The sequence below is a fragment of the Polistes dominula genome, unplaced genomic scaffold (assembly GCF_049000335.1).
Source record: "Polistes dominula isolate Pdom_NZ unplaced genomic scaffold, Pdom_raw_medaka contig_373, whole genome shotgun sequence".
Taxonomy (NCBI): domain Eukaryota; kingdom Metazoa; phylum Arthropoda; class Insecta; order Hymenoptera; family Vespidae; genus Polistes; species Polistes dominula.
In genome coordinates this window covers 1,269,580-1,290,697 of record NW_028300899.1, presented here as the reverse complement: position 1 = coordinate 1,290,697, position 21,118 = coordinate 1,269,580, and the positions used below count along the sequence as shown (strand labels likewise).

At 29.1% G+C, this 21,118-nt stretch overlaps 1 protein-coding gene across 5 annotated transcripts in view; it reads right to left on the bottom strand.

Moving 5' to 3' along the window:
• Positions 1-21,118, bottom strand: part of Trpgamma (Transient receptor potential cation channel gamma) — a 68,265-nt gene that overhangs the window by 41,935 nt on the left and 5,212 nt on the right. For all 5 annotated transcript variants that reach the window (XM_089177993.1, XM_089177994.1, XM_089177996.1 and 2 more), the window contains exon 2: positions 15,607-15,649. In XM_089177993.1, coding sequence (XP_089034119.1) covers positions 15,607-15,649 — 43 coding nt within the window. The remainder of the gene's footprint in view (positions 1-15,606; positions 15,650-21,118) is intronic.

Below are 21,118 nucleotides of genomic sequence, written 5' to 3'. Positions count from 1 at the left end.
ACTTGTGTCTCTTGTCTTTTTTTTAAATAAAAAAGAAAACGCTTTAATGGTCGAGAACGAAGTTACGATACGATAACGTAGTTGGTGCAACCACTCGAAGAACGAAGAAACGTTCGTCCTTGTTATCGCTTTCGAAATAAATCTAGCGGTTTACGGTGAATTTACTTTTAATAATAAATTTTCCAAAGAGAGAGAGAGAGAGAGAGAGAGAGAAATCCTTCTTAGAACTTTCATCACTTCAAGAGAATAGCAGCAAGCCCATCATATAAAAGTACCACTTACTTTCTAACGATAATTCGAGAAACGACTACGATATTCGTTCGAGTAGAAAGATTTCAAAAAGTATATATATATATATATATGTATACCTACACGCGTATGCCAATTTTAACCAGAATTTTTGCAAAACAATTCTTCAATGTTTTTCAATTAAAATCTACATTTGTGTTTGGTACATTTTTAAAATAATATCAATTCTTTTTTGACATTATTACACTCATTACTTTATCTTGCTTTCTTTCTTTTATTTTCATTCTAACGGTTTTAGTATTATTTATATTGAATGAACAACCTAACCTAATTTATATTATTAAAAGAAAATATGTTTGATTTTTTATGTGTTTAATATTAAAAAGAGATTTATTTAATGTCTTTATACTAGGGGTAACTCCGCCTAGTTAATATCTAGATAACTAAATATTAGCTAGCTGGTCCCAAGCCCAGATAAAGGAGGAGGGTTCGAGGGTGAGGCTTTAAATGTAAAATATTTGAACGACAAATGAAGAAATCTAAAAACAAAAAAAAACAAAAAAAAATACAAAAGGGATTTGAATGAACAAATTTTCCATTTTTGTATTGCAATAAAAAAAAATAAAAAGAAGAATAAAGTAAAAGGATTATTGACCCAAAAAAAAAAAGTAAGTGATCACTTAAAGTTTGGAATTTGTCGGTTGTTCGTAAAACGTTCGACGACCTGGGTGACTGGCTTTTCTCGATTGCTCGTTCCTCATCAATCATTTTTCAATCGACCTTCCTACTCGAATTGCGTCCTGTTCGACGCAATTTCAACGACACAAACACACCCACATTTCGATACACGTGTGCATGAATATATATATATATCTACAGGACAACAGATAAGTACGAAGATACACACACACTCACACATATACATACATATACATACATGCATATATATATGTATATACAGAGGATAGTCCATTATGGCACGCATTTTATTCCGTTGTCTCTGACGAACGTAAATGTTTGGTTGTACTTGAATTACATCGATCAGGTCGTACGTCTCGTTTTACTGAAATCGAGACGACTCTTTATCGTTCCCCTACTTCAGATCATGATTGTCTATGACACTTTCATTATTATCAACATTTCCGATATCCCTGAACCTCTAAATTCCGAAACGTATTATAAACGAAAAGGGGGAAAGGTCAATTATTTCGGTCAATTTTACGATTTCTAACACTCAAAGATTAGACCTGTGTATATCAACGATTGATCATTTTCTTTATTTTTTGTTTTTTTTTCTAACAACTTTTTATCTATTGTATAATAACCGTAAAAATAAAAAATAATTTCTTCGATGGTTAACAAAAAATGTACGTACGTAAATAATTTTTATTTAATTATTTATAATATATTCAAAGTCTCGTCTCAAATGTTTCTTTCTATTTCTCTTTTTATACTTATACAAATAATATTAAATACAAAAATATATATTCAGTGTGTAAAAATTAATAAAGGGTGGAGGAAGGTGTATTAGCGTGAAACTACTTGTATGATCTAAATTACAACTTTTTATATTAAAAGAAAAAAAAGTTATATTTTATAAATGTATTATTATTATTATTATTATTATTATTAAAGAATAAAATACGGAATAAGGCAAATAATAAAAATCAAAGTCGACAAATAAATTTCATTAATTGTAAGAGTTGGTTAATAAAGACGTCAAGTTGAATTAAATGGTAGCATAGTAAATGAGATTAAAAGTCGACTTAAAAGTGGAGCTCTTATTTAAAGATTAATCGAGTTCTTGTATTCTCAGTGAAGTCGATCGATCTTCTTCCTCGTTATGTTACTACATATGTATATATATATATATATATATAGATATATACACGCTTACGTAGCTACGTGTCTACATGTCTACTACCTATCCACTATCTCTACGATGTAGAACAACGAGAGATGTGGGCCTGTCTATCTTGCGGTTAGAAAACCACAAAACACAATTACCCGTTTAAGAATTTCAAATGTCCATCGTTACTTCTCTTACAATTAGTTATAAATAAATGTTCTTCAAACTTAACAATAGATTTACTATGTAATGTTTTGTTCAGTCATTTTTATTGACTTACAAACGTTGTTGTTTGAATGAAGGGTTGATTAAACGAGAGAAATTAATATTTACGTATATTTCATTTACGTAACTAAAAATCAATGTAATATGTTTTTAAAAAATAATATATATATAATAAATAATATAATATATAAAATATAAAACATAATATAATATATACTATAAAATACAATATAATAAATAATATAAATATAATAATCAACTTATTAATGTAAGTCTAGTTGATTAAATCCGTAAATCTAATGTTAAAGATGCATCCATGATTAATATTGGAAAAACTTCTCGGATTTATGTTAGTCCTATAGAAATTTTTAAATGACCTTCTTCGATATCAAATATTAGCTAGTGACATATGAAAAATCACAGCAGCTGAAACATTCTGTAACGTTTAATAAAAACGTCCTTCCAAACACATACACACACATACACACACACATAATTCATTCTTACTCGTTCGTTCTCTTTCCAATCATTTTATCGGTTCAACGACTAACTTTATTAAGAGACTTCAATACGATCTACGATGATTTTTTCGATCATATCGATCGATCTACGTTTAAAAATGACAAAAATGTCAAAAATGTCAAAAATGTCAAATTCAAAGACCAACGTGTGTAGAAATACTTTTTATTGTCTTCCTCTCTCTCTCTCTCTCTCTCTCTCTCTTTGTTTCTCTTTCCTTTTTGTTAACATATTCGTGGTAAAAAAATTTATCAATATTTCACGGTTACGAAGAAGAAGAAGAAGAAGAAATATGTTTTTTTTATAAAATGTAATAATCGATGTAATAATAAAAAAAAAAACCTTGAAATAAATTTATTGTCGAATATTGTAAAATATTGATGTAATTATGACATAAATGAATGAACAAAACACTATATGAATGGATACGTAATTACGTGAAACATATTTGATATTACGTACACATATATAAACGAACATAAACGCAATGCAATACATTAACAGACATAATGCAAAATTTAAACGCATACTCGTTCACCGATGCATACATTTCTTGAGAAAATCTAAATAATATACTTCACGGTTGTCTGATAATACTAAAGAGAAAATATAAATCTCTCGTTGAGCAACAACTCGACCATTTTGTTCCTTTTCTTTCATCATCATCATCATCATCTTCTTCTTCATCTTCATCTTTTTCATAAACATTAAAAGAGTAAGAATAAACCGGAAGTTGTGTCCACCGGATAGAAATATACTTTCTTTTGTTCTCTTTTACGATGTAGAAATGGGAATGCGCACGTCGTAGCTGATTTTTCCCAAAAAAAAAAAAAAACAAAAAAAAAACAAAAAAAGAAAATTCACTTTTCACGAAGCAACAACGATGACGAATGGAAAAAAAAAAAGTAGAAAAGTGTGTGGGCGGACCGGACGATAGATGATAAGTCGAAAAGGAAAGAAGAAGAAGAAAAATCAAATAAAATAAAAGGAATGAAAGGTCCAAGTGGAAAAGAATAATAAAAAAAAATAAAAAAAATAAGAAGAAGAAGAAGAAGAAGAAGGAACATGGAAAGAGGCAAAAAGAAGCTTGCTATACTCCGTCGACCAGAAATTTCTCGTTTCCGAAGCTTTTACGAGACGATTGTTTCAAACGTGAAAGAGACTTTATCGGCCGGAAGAAGAGGGCACCCTTGTGACATTGTTCACTTCCTTTCTTCTTTTCCTCCTCTTCTCTTATCTTATATTTTCTTCTTCTTCTTCTTCTTCTTCTTCTTCTTCTTTCTTTTTATTTTCTCTTGTCTTTTTTATCTCACATATTTTCATCCAAGTGAAGAATATACAAATTTACATCAACTTAACTCGTACTATCATCCTACAAACCTACAAACTATTCCTTGTTTATTTCCAAATCAGAAAAAAAACTGTTACAATTTAACACAAGTCATCTCGATCCACCCTCCCTCCTCCCCCCGTTTGATAATTAATCTCTACCAATGAGAAGAAAACGTCTCTGTCGACAATGGAATTAAATAATCAATGAAAATAAATCTGATAACTGTTTTAATCGTATTTTTTCAAATAATCCGAACTTTAACAAAATTACGAATCTTTTCTTATCGTTTGAAGAAATTCACTACAAAACTATCTTGACAAAATAGTTACGTTATCCTGTCTATACATTTATACATTTATACATATGTATATATGTATGTGTATACGTTTGAATAGAGGGAGGGGGTAGGGGGATGAGACGATTAACCTACATTTGGCTGTGTAAATGGGCACGTTCATCGTTCCTACACCGCAATCGGCACTGTCATGCACACTGACAAGCCAGGTTGTGTTGTTATCAAGTCATGAGAAGATTCATTATCATGACCCCGTACCATCTTTATCTTTCCATAAATGTATCATCACAAATCGACCCTTACTGTCTGCGAATAATCTTACAGAAAAATCCTGACTTCAGTCCCTTACCCTCTTACTCCCACTTTACCCTCATCTTCATCCCCTTCCTCCGTTAACTCTCTATTCCCGCAACTACTTCTACTACTTTACTTACCATTATGCTAATCTAAGATATACTTTAGAACTTTTCCTACGAGACCTTACTAAAGTGATAAGGATTTATCAGTGTCGTGGATTCATCCTGATCGGAAAATTACAATGTACATTAGGTATGTCAAGTAAACAAATGAATTTTGTTGATATAATCATTGTTTTTTTTTTTTTTTTTGTAAACGTTTACTTAAATTTGTAGTCATTCAATTATTGATATTATTTCATTGTAAAATTCCTTCCATAAAATTATGTTATATATTGTTTCGATAAAATGTACACTTGTTCCATTCTGTTGTCATATTAAACGACAATTATATTTTACGATTAAATAAAAAAAGACAATGTCTAACTTTTGCGAATATTTCATTCACAAATATATATTTTCTAAGCTTTTCCAACTATTTATTATCAAAGATCGTTTTTAATTAAATATACAAAAAAAAAAAAAATAAACAATTATAAATCCAAGATTCGAGTTAGGTGTACGTGTAAAATTAATGGTCGAATCGTACAAAGAAAAATAATATTTAATAAAAAAAAAAAATAAAGAAAAAGAGATAAAAGGAAGACGCAATAAATCGATGATAGATTTAATCAAGTCTTTAATCATTTTCAAATATGTATTGGAAAAGTAACAGTACGAGCTGTCTAAAATCGGTTGACATTTCTCCTGTCATTTATCCTAAATCTATCCGTCTATGATTTTCTGTTTCTCGTGCGTAACCATTCGAATATATTCAGATCGTTCTCAATCGGGACGTTTAGTATAGAGGAATATAGAGTAGGGGGTTGTTACAAAATAGATTTCGTCTTTGACCATCGAACTTGAGTCTAACTCAAAGCCAGCAAATCTCGGTACGCTAAAACCGCTTATCTCCGGCTAGGCCAATCATGCAAGCCTTGTCAACATTTCCGCGAGTTTCTCTCACTATTCTCTATTGAGTAACACTAATACAACACATTCATCTCTACATACGAACATACATACACAGCATCGTCATCATCACGGCCCAGGAAATTTCGTCGCGAGATCGATCGATACTCGCGCACGCGGTTCTTCCCCCTTATCTTCCTTCTCGCTCATTTTCACACGACACGTCCTATCACATTCTCTCTTTTGTTTCTTTTTGTTTTTTCTTTCTTTCAAAATATTAACAATATTTTCTTTAATCTAAACATATATTTGGTTAATCGTATATATATATATACGATTATATAATACGATAATATATATATATATATATATATATATATATATAATTTAAGCAATTTTATTATATAGCAATGCTAGATTGTAAGACCTGTTAAAAAATTATTAGTTAAAAAAAAAAAACGTATCTTTTCAAAGTCATATAAATATAAAATAAAAAATAAAAAAAAAGAAATAGAGATTATAATAGATTACATGAATAAATTGTAATTTGAATACTATAAAATTAAATATAAAAATATACAAAAAAAAAACAAAACTCTACTATAAAATAAATAATATTTCCTTGTTATTCTTACTTTTCCAATATTCCTATGTATTTACCTCCATCCATATTTTTCAAGAAGAAAAATAAAAGTTCGAATCATCGTTTGGTGATCTCTGCTTGTTATTGGAGAATACAATGGTAAGAGGTAGCGAATAAATTGACGATAGGAGGACGGTGGTGTCTTTGATGGGTTCTCTTATGCACTCATATGTGTACGTAAGCTCGTATTTTTGGCAGCAATCCAAAACCGTGAAACGCCCTTTGTAACTTCCTTCTATCGACGCCCGTAGGGTATTCATCACGTTCTTCTCTTGCTATAGTTCTTCGCGTCATTCTGTCTGAGTTAACGATAAATGTTTCTCCTGAGAATCATAGTTGCACTCTCGTTTCGTTTTCTCCTAACTTCGTAATATAGTGAAATTCTGTCGATCGTTTAACACAGTTAACGTCCACGTGGATCAATCGTGGAATCCAAGTAAAATTTTTCGTTCATTTGCGTTATGATTATTATTTCACGTTAAATCATACATGAACGTTTAAATGCTTTTCTTCATTGCATCAATTTTACGTCATTATCATTTGCCATTATATTTTATGTCAATGTCAATGTCAAACGTGACATATATTAATAATCACAAAACTTAATTGGTTTTTGTTTTTTTTTTTCAAAAATTCTATCACGTTCTTTCGAATCGAATATAGAATTTTTTTATCATGCCTGTCCAATATTTGAAATAGACAAAAAATTATATTTGCCAATATATCGATAGTCACGTATAATATCGTACACGATATATTTCCCTTTAATTTCATCATAACTTTGTCCCTTTTCAAAACTGAAATACGTTCTTCGTGAATAATATCTATAATGTTGTAGTATAGTAAAGAAATAAACGTGACTTAACGTCAATTCTTGTTTGTGTGAAACTAACAGACTTAATAACGGTATTTCGATATATATATATATATATTCGCTATAACGATAAATCGTTTAAAGGAATATGCGTTGTATGCGTTGTACCTATCGTTGACCAAAAGCATCAATGATTAATATTAAAACAGATCTGGGCCCTGCGAATAGATAAGCTCCACCTATTTCAAAATCGATTTATCAATGAAACTCGACGTTAATCAGACTTAATGGTAATACCGAACGAAACCGAGCTTCTACTACTAATACCAAATGCATAATAATCATAATGATGCAAAGTCCCATAATAAGCGGTATCATGGAACATTGAAAATGTCGAATCGTTCGTAGAGTCATTTGAATAATTTCATAAATTGACTACTTTCAATTTACAAGGTCATTACAGAGAGACTTTTCTAATAACGATTTCTATGATTTCTTACAGCTTCCTGCAGGCATCGATTCCAACATAGTTTTTATAGGTTGTAGCTACCTCAGAGAACAGCTCACTCAGTAAGTGATACAAAAAATATCAATAAAAACTATTTATATTCCAAGGTCATTACTAAGACTTCCGATAACGATTTCTATGATTTCTTAACTTCCTGCAGGCATCGATTCAAGAGAATAGTTTTTATAGGTTGCAGTTACAGGATTCTCGATAAGTTATTCAAAAATATAAATCAAAATTATTTACATTACAAATTTAAGATAATATAAGTTTTTTAATTAAATGATCATTGTCTAATCAAACAGTGTTAATATCTAGGGTCCCTAAAATTAACGCTCTGTTTTTGATACTTCATGTCTTCAGGTTTTTTTCTTAAATCGTGTTTTATTCTTTTCAACGATATATTTTGTTTTTTTACAATCGTGACAAATAAGATCAAGAAATTTTTCAATATATACCTTTTGATTTTCATTTTAAATGCAATACGACGTACACATTTATATGAAATGTAAACTTTAATAATTAAGTTTATTCGTTAAAAGCATTTACAAAGTTAAGTTCAATTATCCCGAGTATCGAAGCAGACTTCATTTTCCTTTTTTCATTCGTTATTTCGTTTTCATTTATTATACTTAATGTGATCTTAATGAACCATAACTTAACGTCGTGTATTACGTATCCATATATATATATATATTACGATTTAAGTTTTTAATTTTCACTCTATTTTAAATTAATGTTTTTATGTTCTTATGTTTTTCTTTTTTTCTTTTTTTTTTATTCTTTGAACACTTTTCTGTTTTCCTTTAAAACACCATAAAGCTTAAACTTTACATACATTCATTTTATCTTTGTTCAAATAGAAGAAAATTTATGATCGACCCTACTACTACGTTTTGCAAACTTTTTTATTACATATCTCAACCTTAACGCTTACCATCGTTTAAACCGATAAAACGTGGTAAAAATCGTAAAAGAAAAAGGGGCGAGCGGTGGGGGGAGCGGGGGGCGGGGGGCGGGGGGGAGTAAGAAGATAAAAGAAAAATTAATAATTTGTTCAATACGTGTTTTGTCTATTACATATTTTTCTCACCGTTTCTATTTACAAAAGTGCAATAAAAGAATTAATTATGATCTAACGAAATATATGTATCGGGGGGGTGAGGAGGTGGGGGGTTGTTGGGGATCATTTCACGTGAAGCGGACAATGAAAAAAAAAAAGTGTGAGTATCGTCGATTTTCTTCATAATTATCTTAATTGTACTTTTATGGGACTTCAATAACATGTTACATCATTATTTTAATAATGTACAATTAAAATTGTAAATAAAACCATGAGATTTTGTATGATTAATTATGTATGTGATATTTATGATTATCTTTATAGAGAAATGAATGTGTGAATAATCTTATTACACATCGTTAATTTTCTAACTTTGATGGAAAATGTTGAAAGTAATCATATTGTAGAAATTGTCATCGTGCTTAGACAAAGATGAATACCTAAAGAAAGAGAAGAGAGAGAGAGAGAGAGATATTATTTACCATTGTTCTCCCTTCGTAGTAGACTTTGACCAGTATCAACGTTGAAATTTAGTTTTCCAAGAGATCCTATATTCTCTTTTCGTTTTTCTTTTATTTATCCCTCAGTTCGAATATCCCCGATCCATCCGTGTATTGGGTAGGGCGCGCGCACCTGCCACGAAAATTCTTCTCTTAGTCTAACAAAGAAAAGAAATAAACAATCGAGACGTTGTATGTCGATAAATCGAATTTCTACAACATACATGCACACGCAAGACTATATATATATATATATATATGTATGTGTGTGTGTCGTGTGTATGTGAAAGAAAATAAATAAAACTTCCAACTTTCACGTATGGAATTTTAATACAAAAGACGACGGTACATGTTCCGAAAGTTTCGAAAACTTTAACATAAGACAAAGTAGTTCGAATATTGAATATAAAAAAAAAAACAAAAACAAAGACAAAAAAACGAAAGTAAGATAGAAAATTGTAAGCGTATACCGTGTGACGGATCCTCGAGTCGAGTAATAGTAGGTGACCCAATCTAAGTCGTAAAAATTTCGGAGTTCTCGAAAGTAAAGTTAGAAAGAAGAAGAAGAAGAAAAAGAAAAAAACAGTTTGGAAACACAAGTCTCATTTTAAATTGTTTCATGAAAAAAAAAGTACTATAATCATTATTTTCATACTATAAAGAGACGTTCGTGAATTGATTTGAAACAAGAGAACAATAAAGATCATTTTAATTTTATCTCGAAATCTTTAATCAAAAAAAAATGTTAACAGGTGAGAATTCCTTTTTTTTGGAAAATTGGTAATATTTAAATGGCCGCCTACGCAATCGTTTGATTAAGATTACCGTTTAATCCGTCACTGAACGTACAAGAGACAAAGTAATTCGATCATCGAATAAAAATGATGAAAAAAAAAAAAACAAAATAAAGGAGAAAGTAAACACCAGCAAAGATATCGATTCTTATCGAAATTACATCCCGTGTCTTTTACAAAGGATAATAGCCACAGCACTTTTCTTTCAACGTTAGAAAAGTGCTAAAAGATTCTCAAAGTGGCCAAGCGCACGACCGGAAAAAACTATCCTGTAGGATCTACTGTTTCAAGGTGCTATCTAAAAAGCGCATTAGTGGTAGCAGAAGAAGAAGAAGAAGAAGAAGAAGAAGAAGAAGGAAGAAGAAGGAAAAGGAGAAGGAGAAGTAAAAGGAAAAGCAAAAAAAGAAATAAAAAGAAAATAGTAGTCTACGTGAATAGATGAAAAATGAGAAAATGGAAGAAAAAGGATGTAACATCTTCTGATCATTAGAAATCAGATACCCTCTGCTAGTCATAGGTATAGGAACTTTTAGTATAGAGACGATTTTTTACAATCGAAATATCTGGTTACACTATTAAGTAACTTTTACGATTGACTATTTTCTCACAAAAGTATCTAATATTTAAGGTTTTTTTTGTTTTCTGTTTTTGTTTTTATTAGTTTTATCTAAAAAGAAAATAGAAAAATAAATTAATAAATTAGATTGTCACAAAAGTAGGGGTACCTAAGTATGTAATTTTAATTAATATTTATAATAATAATTAAGAATTTTAATTAATATTTTGAAGTTTTTTTGTTTTCTGTTTTTATTTTTATTGGTTTTATCTAAAAAGAAAATAGAAAAATAAATTAATAAATTAGATTCTCACAAAAGTAGAGGTACCTAAGTATGTAATTTTAATTAATATTTATAATAATAATTAATAATTTTAATTAATATTTAAGGTTTTTGTTTTTATTAGTTTTATCTAAAAAGAAGAAAAAAAAGAAAAATAAATTAATAAATTAGATTCTCACAAAAGTAGGGATACCTAAGTATGTAATTTTAATTAATATTTAATTTTAATTAATATTTTGAGGTTTTTTTGTTTTCTGTTTTTATTTTTATTAGTTTTATCTAAAAAGAAAATAGAAAAATAAATTAATAAATTAGATTCTCACAAAAGTAAGAGGTACCTAAGTGTGTAATTTTTATAAATTAGATTTTTATTTTAACGTTTTTTGTTTGAGTTCAATTACGTCTTGTTATTTGCTCGAGAACAAATAAATCAAAGAAATTAAATTTTCATGGTACAAAAAAAAAAAAACATGTAATTACGATGTAAATTTTTTCTTTGTTTTTTAAAAATAGAAATAAGAAATAATAAATATAAGTGAAATGTGTTACTTTCGTAAGAAATATCCAATCATTATAAATCGTTATTGAGATATTATTTTAGAACGAATGATATTTCATCTCGAACGAATACTTACAAGATTTTATTCATTTCTTGCGAATTTACAATTAAAGAAAAAGAATCTGTTGATGGCTCGATTTACGACGACTAAGAGAATTAAATTGTTTATATATATATATATAGTTATAGAATTCTACGAAACAATCCTGTCAGAAGAGAAAACGAGATTTTATTTCCTCATTTGTGCACGTTCGAGTGTTTCCTAGGAAAATAAATCACTTTAGGCATGAACTTTTCAAACAAACGGAATGAACGAATGGTACTCGAACGTTAAATAATATTAATTGAACAGTATAACTTGTTTAACCCACTTATCACGAAAGATTCGTCCAATTGTATAGATTTCAAAGTAACGATATGAATGAAAAAAAAAAAAAAAAAAAAACAATCAGAATTATTTATAAACACAACAAATCTCTGGAGATTAATCACAACAATTATATATAAATATATATATATATGTACCATAATATAGAAATAAATATCGATATTTTATTCGAACGAAATATTAATCTTGATTGCACTGTTTTCTATCTACCAATTCAGCCACCTACACCCATCCACCTTTAAAACGATAAATAAAAAATACATAAAAAAATGCGAGAGAGAGAGAGAGAAGCAAATATTGAAGTTCATTTAGATCGTACTAAATATCACGAAATTTTCGGGAATTCGTAATTACAGTGACGACTGCTCATGGAACTCGATATATCATTAGTATGAAACTGCAAATACGCTAAGTGAACATTTCTCTGAATGGATTTGAAATAAAAGAAATTTCATCGTTCGTCCCCTACTTGATCCACTTTTCACGAAAAATCAAGATAAACGAAAGAACAAAATAAATAAATAATATATCATATACTCGAACGAGTTCAAAATTAGTTATGAGCTTAATTCTGAAACAATTTTGTTCACGATCCAACTTCCTATTTTTTTTGTCTTTTTTTTAACTTTTTTTTAACTTCGGCATTACTTTGTCCCTCTTTTTGTGTTTAACCAGAAATAAAAAAAAAAAAGGAAAAAAGAATTAACGTCGACGGGATACTAAAAAAGTAGAGAAAGAAACGTTCGAAAGTTAATCGAATTTAGTGAACGATTTTACACATATATCGTAACTTTCTATAGTATCACACGAGTATACACATAATCACACAGATGTATGTGTGTGTGTGTGTATGTAAGACTTGTGTAGTAAATTTTTAACATCCTTATATCACGTTGACTTTCCATCCGTTTGATTGGTCGTTAGATTTACTGCGTGTCCTATTCGATTTTCTTCATTTCTCTTTTTTATTCTTTCTCTACCATTCTCTTTTTTTTCTTTTTTTTTTTTTTTCTTTCTCTTACACACTTCATCCTGACGATAAACGTCTACCTATTGAATCGTTCTCTCGATCTTCGACAAGGGACTTGTTCTCCGACAAGATTGGCAGCTAAAACGAACGCGATTTTCTAACAAAAGAATCGAACGAACGTTCTCTTGATCAACCCAAGTTGTGAATGACCCTCTATCAAAGAAAAGTTAGAAATTAATTTATATACATATAATATGTATAAGAAAAAAAAAGGTTTGCAAATTTGTCTTAGAATTTATTTTATTATATGTCAAAGTCGAGGATAATATTAGAAAGGACTTAAAAGTAATAGGATACGAAAATCACGAATGGAAGGATCGCGTTCAGAAACGGGAACAATGATGGGATTTGGTATTTGCGGCAATGAACTTCCAAGTTTAATAATAATAATAATAATGTAACAAAGTCCTTTATATATATATTATAATATTATACTCGCGAATGAATAGAAAAGTTTTGAATAAAAACTGGAAAGAGAAAACAACAAATAAATCAAAGCTAATTCACATTTGAACAAAATATTTTCTCTATAAGGAAGCTCACACACACACACAAAATTTGTCAATCCATTCACGTAAACGTATATTTAAAAAATCGTTGATTTTATTTCATGATTATTTGATAACATAAATAATTTGTTTAATATCAAATGAATTTGTTACTATTGTTTAATTCAATCCTTTGCCATAATTACCAGCATAATACATATTTTGCATTTAACAATGTAATAACGTCTTACAACAACAACAACAACAAAAAGAAAAATATCATTTGAAGCATTAACAATTGCGATCAATTTGTTCGATACATAATATCGATCGATTATTCCACTTCGTATGGTTTAGTCGTTGTTTCTTAACGAGATGTCAGAATATGTGTGAAATGTCATAAAAGAAATCGTGCAAGAATAACGAGAGTGTGTTGTTCGATTCTGACTATTCATCTGTAATCTCAGATTAGAGAATTCGTTTGATGATTTTCCGATCTCAGCTGATTTTATTTTACAAATGTAGTAACAACAATCAAAATTTAATATTAACGTATTAAAAATATAATATAAACAAAAGTGTTGCACTCTCTATTCTATATGCGATTAATTTAATCTGGCAATTTTTAACGTAAGTTTAAAAAAAATATATTACTTGCAAACCAACAAAAAAATTTCTAAACACTCGAATGGAAATTTAAGAAAAAAAAGAAAAGAAAAAAAGAGTCAAATATATCGTATTATTTAAATTTAGTATTTTCCAAACGATCGAAAACATTTTATCCTGTTCGTGTTTGTAATTCAAGAAGAAAAAAATGATGGAAAATTCGTGTCTCGATTTTGCAACTCGATAAATATCTGCCGAAGTAACACGAAAAAGGGTTTAACCGTAGGGAATTTCAAAAGCTATACGAGTTTTCACATTTTTCGCAAAACGCGATAAACGAAACATTTCCTTTTTTTTTCTTTTTTCTTTCTCTCTCTCTCTCTCTCTCACACTCTCTGTCTGTCTGTCTCTTTTACCAATATATCTCTACTTTCCTTCTCACTTTTTATCGAATGCACTGAATTCTTTTCGAAAAGGAGAACTCGTCCGTATCTTCTTGAATTTTTCCTATCTTCGAGGTAATTCAGAGGGCTCGATACCGTCCCCATAAATATTATCGTAAGACGGCACACGGGATATTCGATGCTTTTCGAGAAGCAACCAGAACGCGATCCTTCATCTTGATCGACAACTTTAACACGAAAACATGAAAGAGAGAGATTAGAGAACATTTCCGTTTTATACTATGGCAAATTTATTCTATTTTTTTTCAAAATTTCTTACCTTAACTAACATTAGATCCTACCATAGATTATCCAAAAACGATTAACATGATTACTATAAGTATATCTATACACCTAACTAAAATTCATTTGAGACGTTTAAATCGCTCTCTTACGAGCTTTCTACTATACAACCTTCTATCCGCTCACTCTCTCTCTCTCTCTTTCTCTTTGATCCTCTCTAATTACCTGGAATACACTTATTTCTCTTGTTATAGTCGGTCGAACGAGGGCATCAAATTTATGAAGACCAAATAACTCGGATAATGAACTAATATTTGTTAATCTATAGGTTAGCGGTTTAATACCTTGCACTGCCATGTTCGTGTATAATCCTATACATATATACATACACGTATCTATATTCTATACAAATATATATATATATATATATATATATATATATATATATATATATATATATATATGTATTTGTAAGTTTATGAAATTAGACTAGCTATCACCAAAACTACGATTAACTTTGAGTATAACATGAAACGTTGGTAAGACGTGTATAATGAAAAGATGTAAGATAACAAAATTGTAAAAGCTTATTTTTAATATACTAATATATATATATATATATATAGCTATAGCTATTTGTGTATGTATAATACATAGACTATGTATTTATGATTTTACGAGAATAAGTTGGCTATAACTGAAAAAACAAAAAAAAACTACGATGAACTTTAAGTACCATATATATGGAATGGTGGAAGACTAGAAAAACGTGTATATTAAATGAAAAGATATATGATTAAAAAAAAAAAAAAAATGAAAAGCTTATTTGCATGACGACATGGGAAAAACGTGGGGAAAAAAAGGGGAGGGGGAAAAAAGAAAAGAAAATATTGCACTCTACCTGTACTCACCGATCTTCGGTATGTTCCTGTCATAATCTCCCTGGGCTGAAAACTGAAACGAAAAAAAAAATAATAATAATAATTCAATGAAATATCATGTATCTAGATTGAAACAATAATTAGATAACGAGTATATGCATGTGTGAATATATTTCCATCTTGAAACACGTTAATGAGCTATTGAATATGAGAAATAGAGAGAGAGAGAGAGAGAGAGAGAGAGACACACAGAAAGAGATCAAAGGAAAGAAAATTACTGGACCGTATTAATAAACCATTTGCACACACACAAACGTGTTTATACGTTTTATACATTAAATTATTTACTGAAACATCCTTTGCCACTTGGTGCAAATATTACAAACGCACAACTTCTCTCTTTTCGCACTCCTTCTATCTCTTTATTTCTATCTATTTATCCATCTTCTCTATCTTTCTATCTCCTGTTTACAAGATAAATCGGAATATATTAAGAGAGAATTTAACAAATTTACGCGTAACAGAGATAACAAGCGTAACATCCTCTCTTACATACACACACACATAAACATATATATATATATATATATATATATATATATATATATATACGAATCTCGTTAATTTGAATTGTACGATCAACGAGATAAACTCGAACGGTATTACTCGCAAAGCCGATAAAAAAAAAAAAACAATATTATTCTTTAAATTATATTACAGAACATTTTTGAAGTAGAAACGTCGATACTTAAATGCAAAATAATAAATGGTATGTCTTTTTTTTTTTGTCCTTACTTACATCCAATTTTTATTACAACACTTGAATTTATTTCTCTTTAACAAGATGGCTCGTTGAATGTTGACGAACGCGTTGAACTTCTAATATTAGAATGATTTCATTAGTTACGTATGAAAATATTGATGTATCCACTTACTTTACATATTATTAGCATCCTATATCTAAGAAATGAAAAAGTTTAATATGTATTATGTATCTCCTAGAGTTTATCCCTAATTCTAGTAGTAATATTTTGGACACTTATAATGTCCTTATCTATTACCTATGAAGTATGAAATCAATGATCAGCCTATGCCCCGCCACGTGGACGATTCGAATTCAATGATGTTTGCCAACTCGTTGAATTTATCTCAATTCCATTAAGCTAACTATATTTAGCTCCAGAGCTAAAGCAATCTTGTTGCAAGGTCATGCCTTGATTTTCTCCTAAAACACGAACGGATCAGAGGATTTCTCTTTTCGAAAGCTTGCCAATCGAAATCGTTTGTTTTAGATACCTTCTAACTATAATCCTTCCAATAGTTGACTTGACGACCGTCTTCTATCGATAAACAATATCTTTTGTCAAAAGATTTGATTTATTTAAAACAATCATGATAATAATCACGTCTGATGAATAATAATACATTTTAATTTTAGATACATACGTATTTATTTTCTTCTCAGTGTTTGTGTTATAACTTACGATATAATTTTGATACGATAAATATTCATAATCCTGTCTATTAATACATTATATACATATATATATATATATGTATATTATTTTAAGATAAGTATTATTTTTTAATTATGCTTGTAATTTGCAATTTATTTTTTATCGAGGAAAATTATTAATGATGATATATTGTTTATCGTGATTCATTGATAGTTAATTGTATTTTTAACTTGTGATATAATTTGCATAAGAAAATATTCATAATCCTGCTAATTACTATGAATTTTTGATATGGATATTATTTTACTATAATTATTCTTTTAAATTGCAATATAATTTGAATACGAAAATATTTCTAATCTTGTTTTATTATTTTCTATCGAATTTTCATAGAAATAAAATAATTAATAATAAGTTTTCATTCGATATCTGCTTAACCGTTTGATTTTAAAATCAATAATATATATTATAGAAAAATATTAACATTTTGATAACCGTAAAAAAAAAACACAAAAAATTGATAAATAAAATTCACTTTACACTCGTTCAATTTGAAATATCTCCAAAAAAAAAAAAAAAAAAAATCATTACCGAAGAAAAATGCATCGATGCGAATAAAAACAATATACGTTCATTCGTTCAATGATCATAAATGAAAATAGTAAAAAAGAGAAATAATAAAACAACATACTGTCAATAATCTCATCTATCTCTCTCTCTCTCTCTCTCTCTTCCTCTCTCTCTTCTATTTTTCCTTTCTTTCTATAACTCTTTATTGTAAAAGATATGATTCGAAGGATATTTAAAAATAAACGAATTTTTTGGGATAGCACTTAAACGAAAAATCAATAGCGTTGTCCTGGCCGAGGGTTGAACCGAAAACGATGCCAGTGGCATGGAAAAGTGGGAAAACCTTTCATTCTTGTTGAAAACATTGCATGAGAGTTCTTCGCATTAACGAATACCTTGTCTTACAATCTTTTTCCTAAACTCCTCGAGGGTATCGTTAGAAGAAAAGTTTGCACGGTTCACGATGCTCGAATATTATATATATATATATATATATATATATATATATATAATATATAATATATATGTTGATTGTATCTTTCAAGAAAGTTAGAGGAAGTAATCTCTTGTAGAAAATTGAGAAACTGACAAGACATATAAGAAGAGGGTCAGCAAGTCGAAACTCTATCTCGAAATTGTACGTAGTCTATAAAATCTTTTTGAAATACATATAAACACACCTCTGTAACTGCATTCATAGTTTTCAGAATTGAAGCCAAGTCGTGATCAAAGTAAACGTGAAATATCTACAAGTGAAATAAATAGTGAGACTGTACTAATCAACAAATAAATATAAAGAAAATATAGTATATATATATATATATATATATATATATATATATATATATATATATATATATATATATATATAAATATTAATTTGATCTAAAGAAGATATTTTACTGTGTAACGTGAATACTCCGTCGTGTCAAATAAAAAATTATCATTCACTATAAAAAAAACTCGAAATCTCAATAAAATGTAATAAGAATATTATTTGATGGTATTGTTCCTGTTTATATTACTAATATGATGTATTTTATCTAGATTTATTTAATTTATTTTTATTTATAACATGATCTCGAGATTAGAGGAAAAGAAGATGACAAAAGTAAAGAGAGAGAAAAAAACGACAAAAAAGGTATAAAAAAAGATACAAGTAATTTGGTCGGATATACAAAAACGATGTCATACGTATTATAATCTGTAATGGGTATTTGTTAAAGATAATTTAGTAATAATAAAAGAAAAACAAAGTTAATTACGATTGTGAGAAAGAAGATCACGTCGAGGTATTAACAATGAAGATAACTTTGGTAACAGCTTCATCAGAGGGAAAACTGGTGGTGGTTTTGGTCGAGCCCGGTGCAAGCTGGATTATATTTGAGGTCGGTGAGAGTTGCTCTACGAAAGACTAGTCTGATCCTTCATAAGATAGCTAAGAAAAGGGAGAGATCCTAGAGGTTGAATGAAACATTGGACATGAAGACTTCATCAAAATGCTAGGCTGAAGAGAAAACGTGAAATTTCATTCTCGTTATTATCTTTTTCTCTCTCTCTCTCTCTCTCTCTCTCTCTCTTTCTGTCATTACACCAAACCGAAAACCTTTGTTAATGTCGACGTATATCTATTATTCGCTGATTTCCATAAAAATCGAACAAATCGATGAATTGTCAAATGATTCATTATTGTTACATTAAATATTAACACATTGAACGACTTTTTTTTTCAAAATCCTATGTTCATAAGATTTTCTTATAATTTTTACACGTGATTTTGAAATTTAATGTTACAAATAAACCGAATGTTTATTCAAACTGTAAAAACATTCAGAGAAAAAAAAGCGCAGAAAAATATTTAATTAAAAACGCTTGAAAAACTAATTGCCAGGATTACTGATACGTGTCTGACTGTAATTAAAAATATATATAGGGGCAGATTTTTTTTTATCGATGAAAAGACAACTCAAACGAAAAATTCTCATTTCTTGATAAAAAAAAAAAAAAAAAATAATAATAATAATAATAATATATAATGCGTTACAATTATTTTTCGATAAATAAAAATCCACTTAGGTTACTCCAAAGGTATTACATTATTTTTTTTTCTTTACAAAATATCATCACGTTTTTCCCTGAATTCACCCCTAACGATATGAATTTGATGACACAGATTATTGTACTGTATTAAAATGTACATAATAACAAATCAATCATTATTATTTGAACTATCATCATAAACTATCGATATAAATTTATTTCTACTTTTTTCTAACACGGACACTTAGCGACTGTTTTTATTACGTCAACGACAACGACTAATAACACTTTCATCGATTATTTTAACAAAAGAGAAAAAATAACAAGAAAGGAAGAGAGTAGCAGCATTCTGTCGTTACTCTTATTCCAAAGGTATATAATCCCTGTGACTTCATCCTCATCCTTATCCTTCTTTCCCCGTTCATCCCCTTCATCGTGTAAATATTTGCGATTGGGAACGCGCCGAGTTCTGGTAATAAAAAGAGTATTTTATTTCGGTAAGCAAAAAGAAAAATTGATTCCTTTTTCTATTGCCGATCATAAATCACGTAACTCGGACGATCGGTAGCTTTCTATGTTGGTAGTAGTAATAATAATAATAGTAATAGTAGTAGTAGTAGTAATATTTAGTTTTAAGTTTAACTCTTACAGAGAGAGAGAGAAAGAGAGAGGAGAGGAGAGGAGAGGGATGATAACTCTACTCGCGAACCAGTTCTTTTTTATGTTTTCTCTAGAGGAAAGATATGTAAACAAAAAAAAGAAAAAACAAACAAAAAACAAAACAAATATCTATACAAGGTATCGCATATTTCTCTATAAGAAATATATAAAATCATCAAATCATCATTTGCCCTAGTTTAATAAATAAATAAATAAAACAATAAACTAAATTAAAAGAAAACTCGAATATTTGTAAGACATCAAATTATTTTCTGAATAAGATATCGTTCTTACGAAAATGCTACTACAATCGTTCTCGTTAAATTATCTCTTTCGAGGTACTTTGGAAAAACACATAGACACAGACACACACATATATATATTCAAAGTAATTCGTTCATATACATATACACATATATAAATACACGTATAGTTCAGGTGTACAGGTGGAAACATACTATCGGAATGAAGTATTTAAATGCACGTCAAACATATCTCCACAAAAGGGTAGAGTTCGTAAAGTTCTACATGGTTGAGCTATAATTAACGGTGTGTGAAAGAAAGAGAGAAGTGTAGTGGAAGTGGTGAAGAGAGGAAAGGGAGGAGGTGAATATGGGGGTGGGTTGCGGTCGAATTTACATATAATTTGAATTAAAACGTTTCATGGATATGAAACGCGGAAAGTCCGATGATTCTGCTTGCGGTCCTACGTTTTGGACCAATGCCAAAACTTTCCCTTCGATTTCCTGTCTTCCTTTCACGCTTTTGTGGGAAATTTTAAAGGAGAGAATAAAGGATAGTCTCTCTCTCTCTCT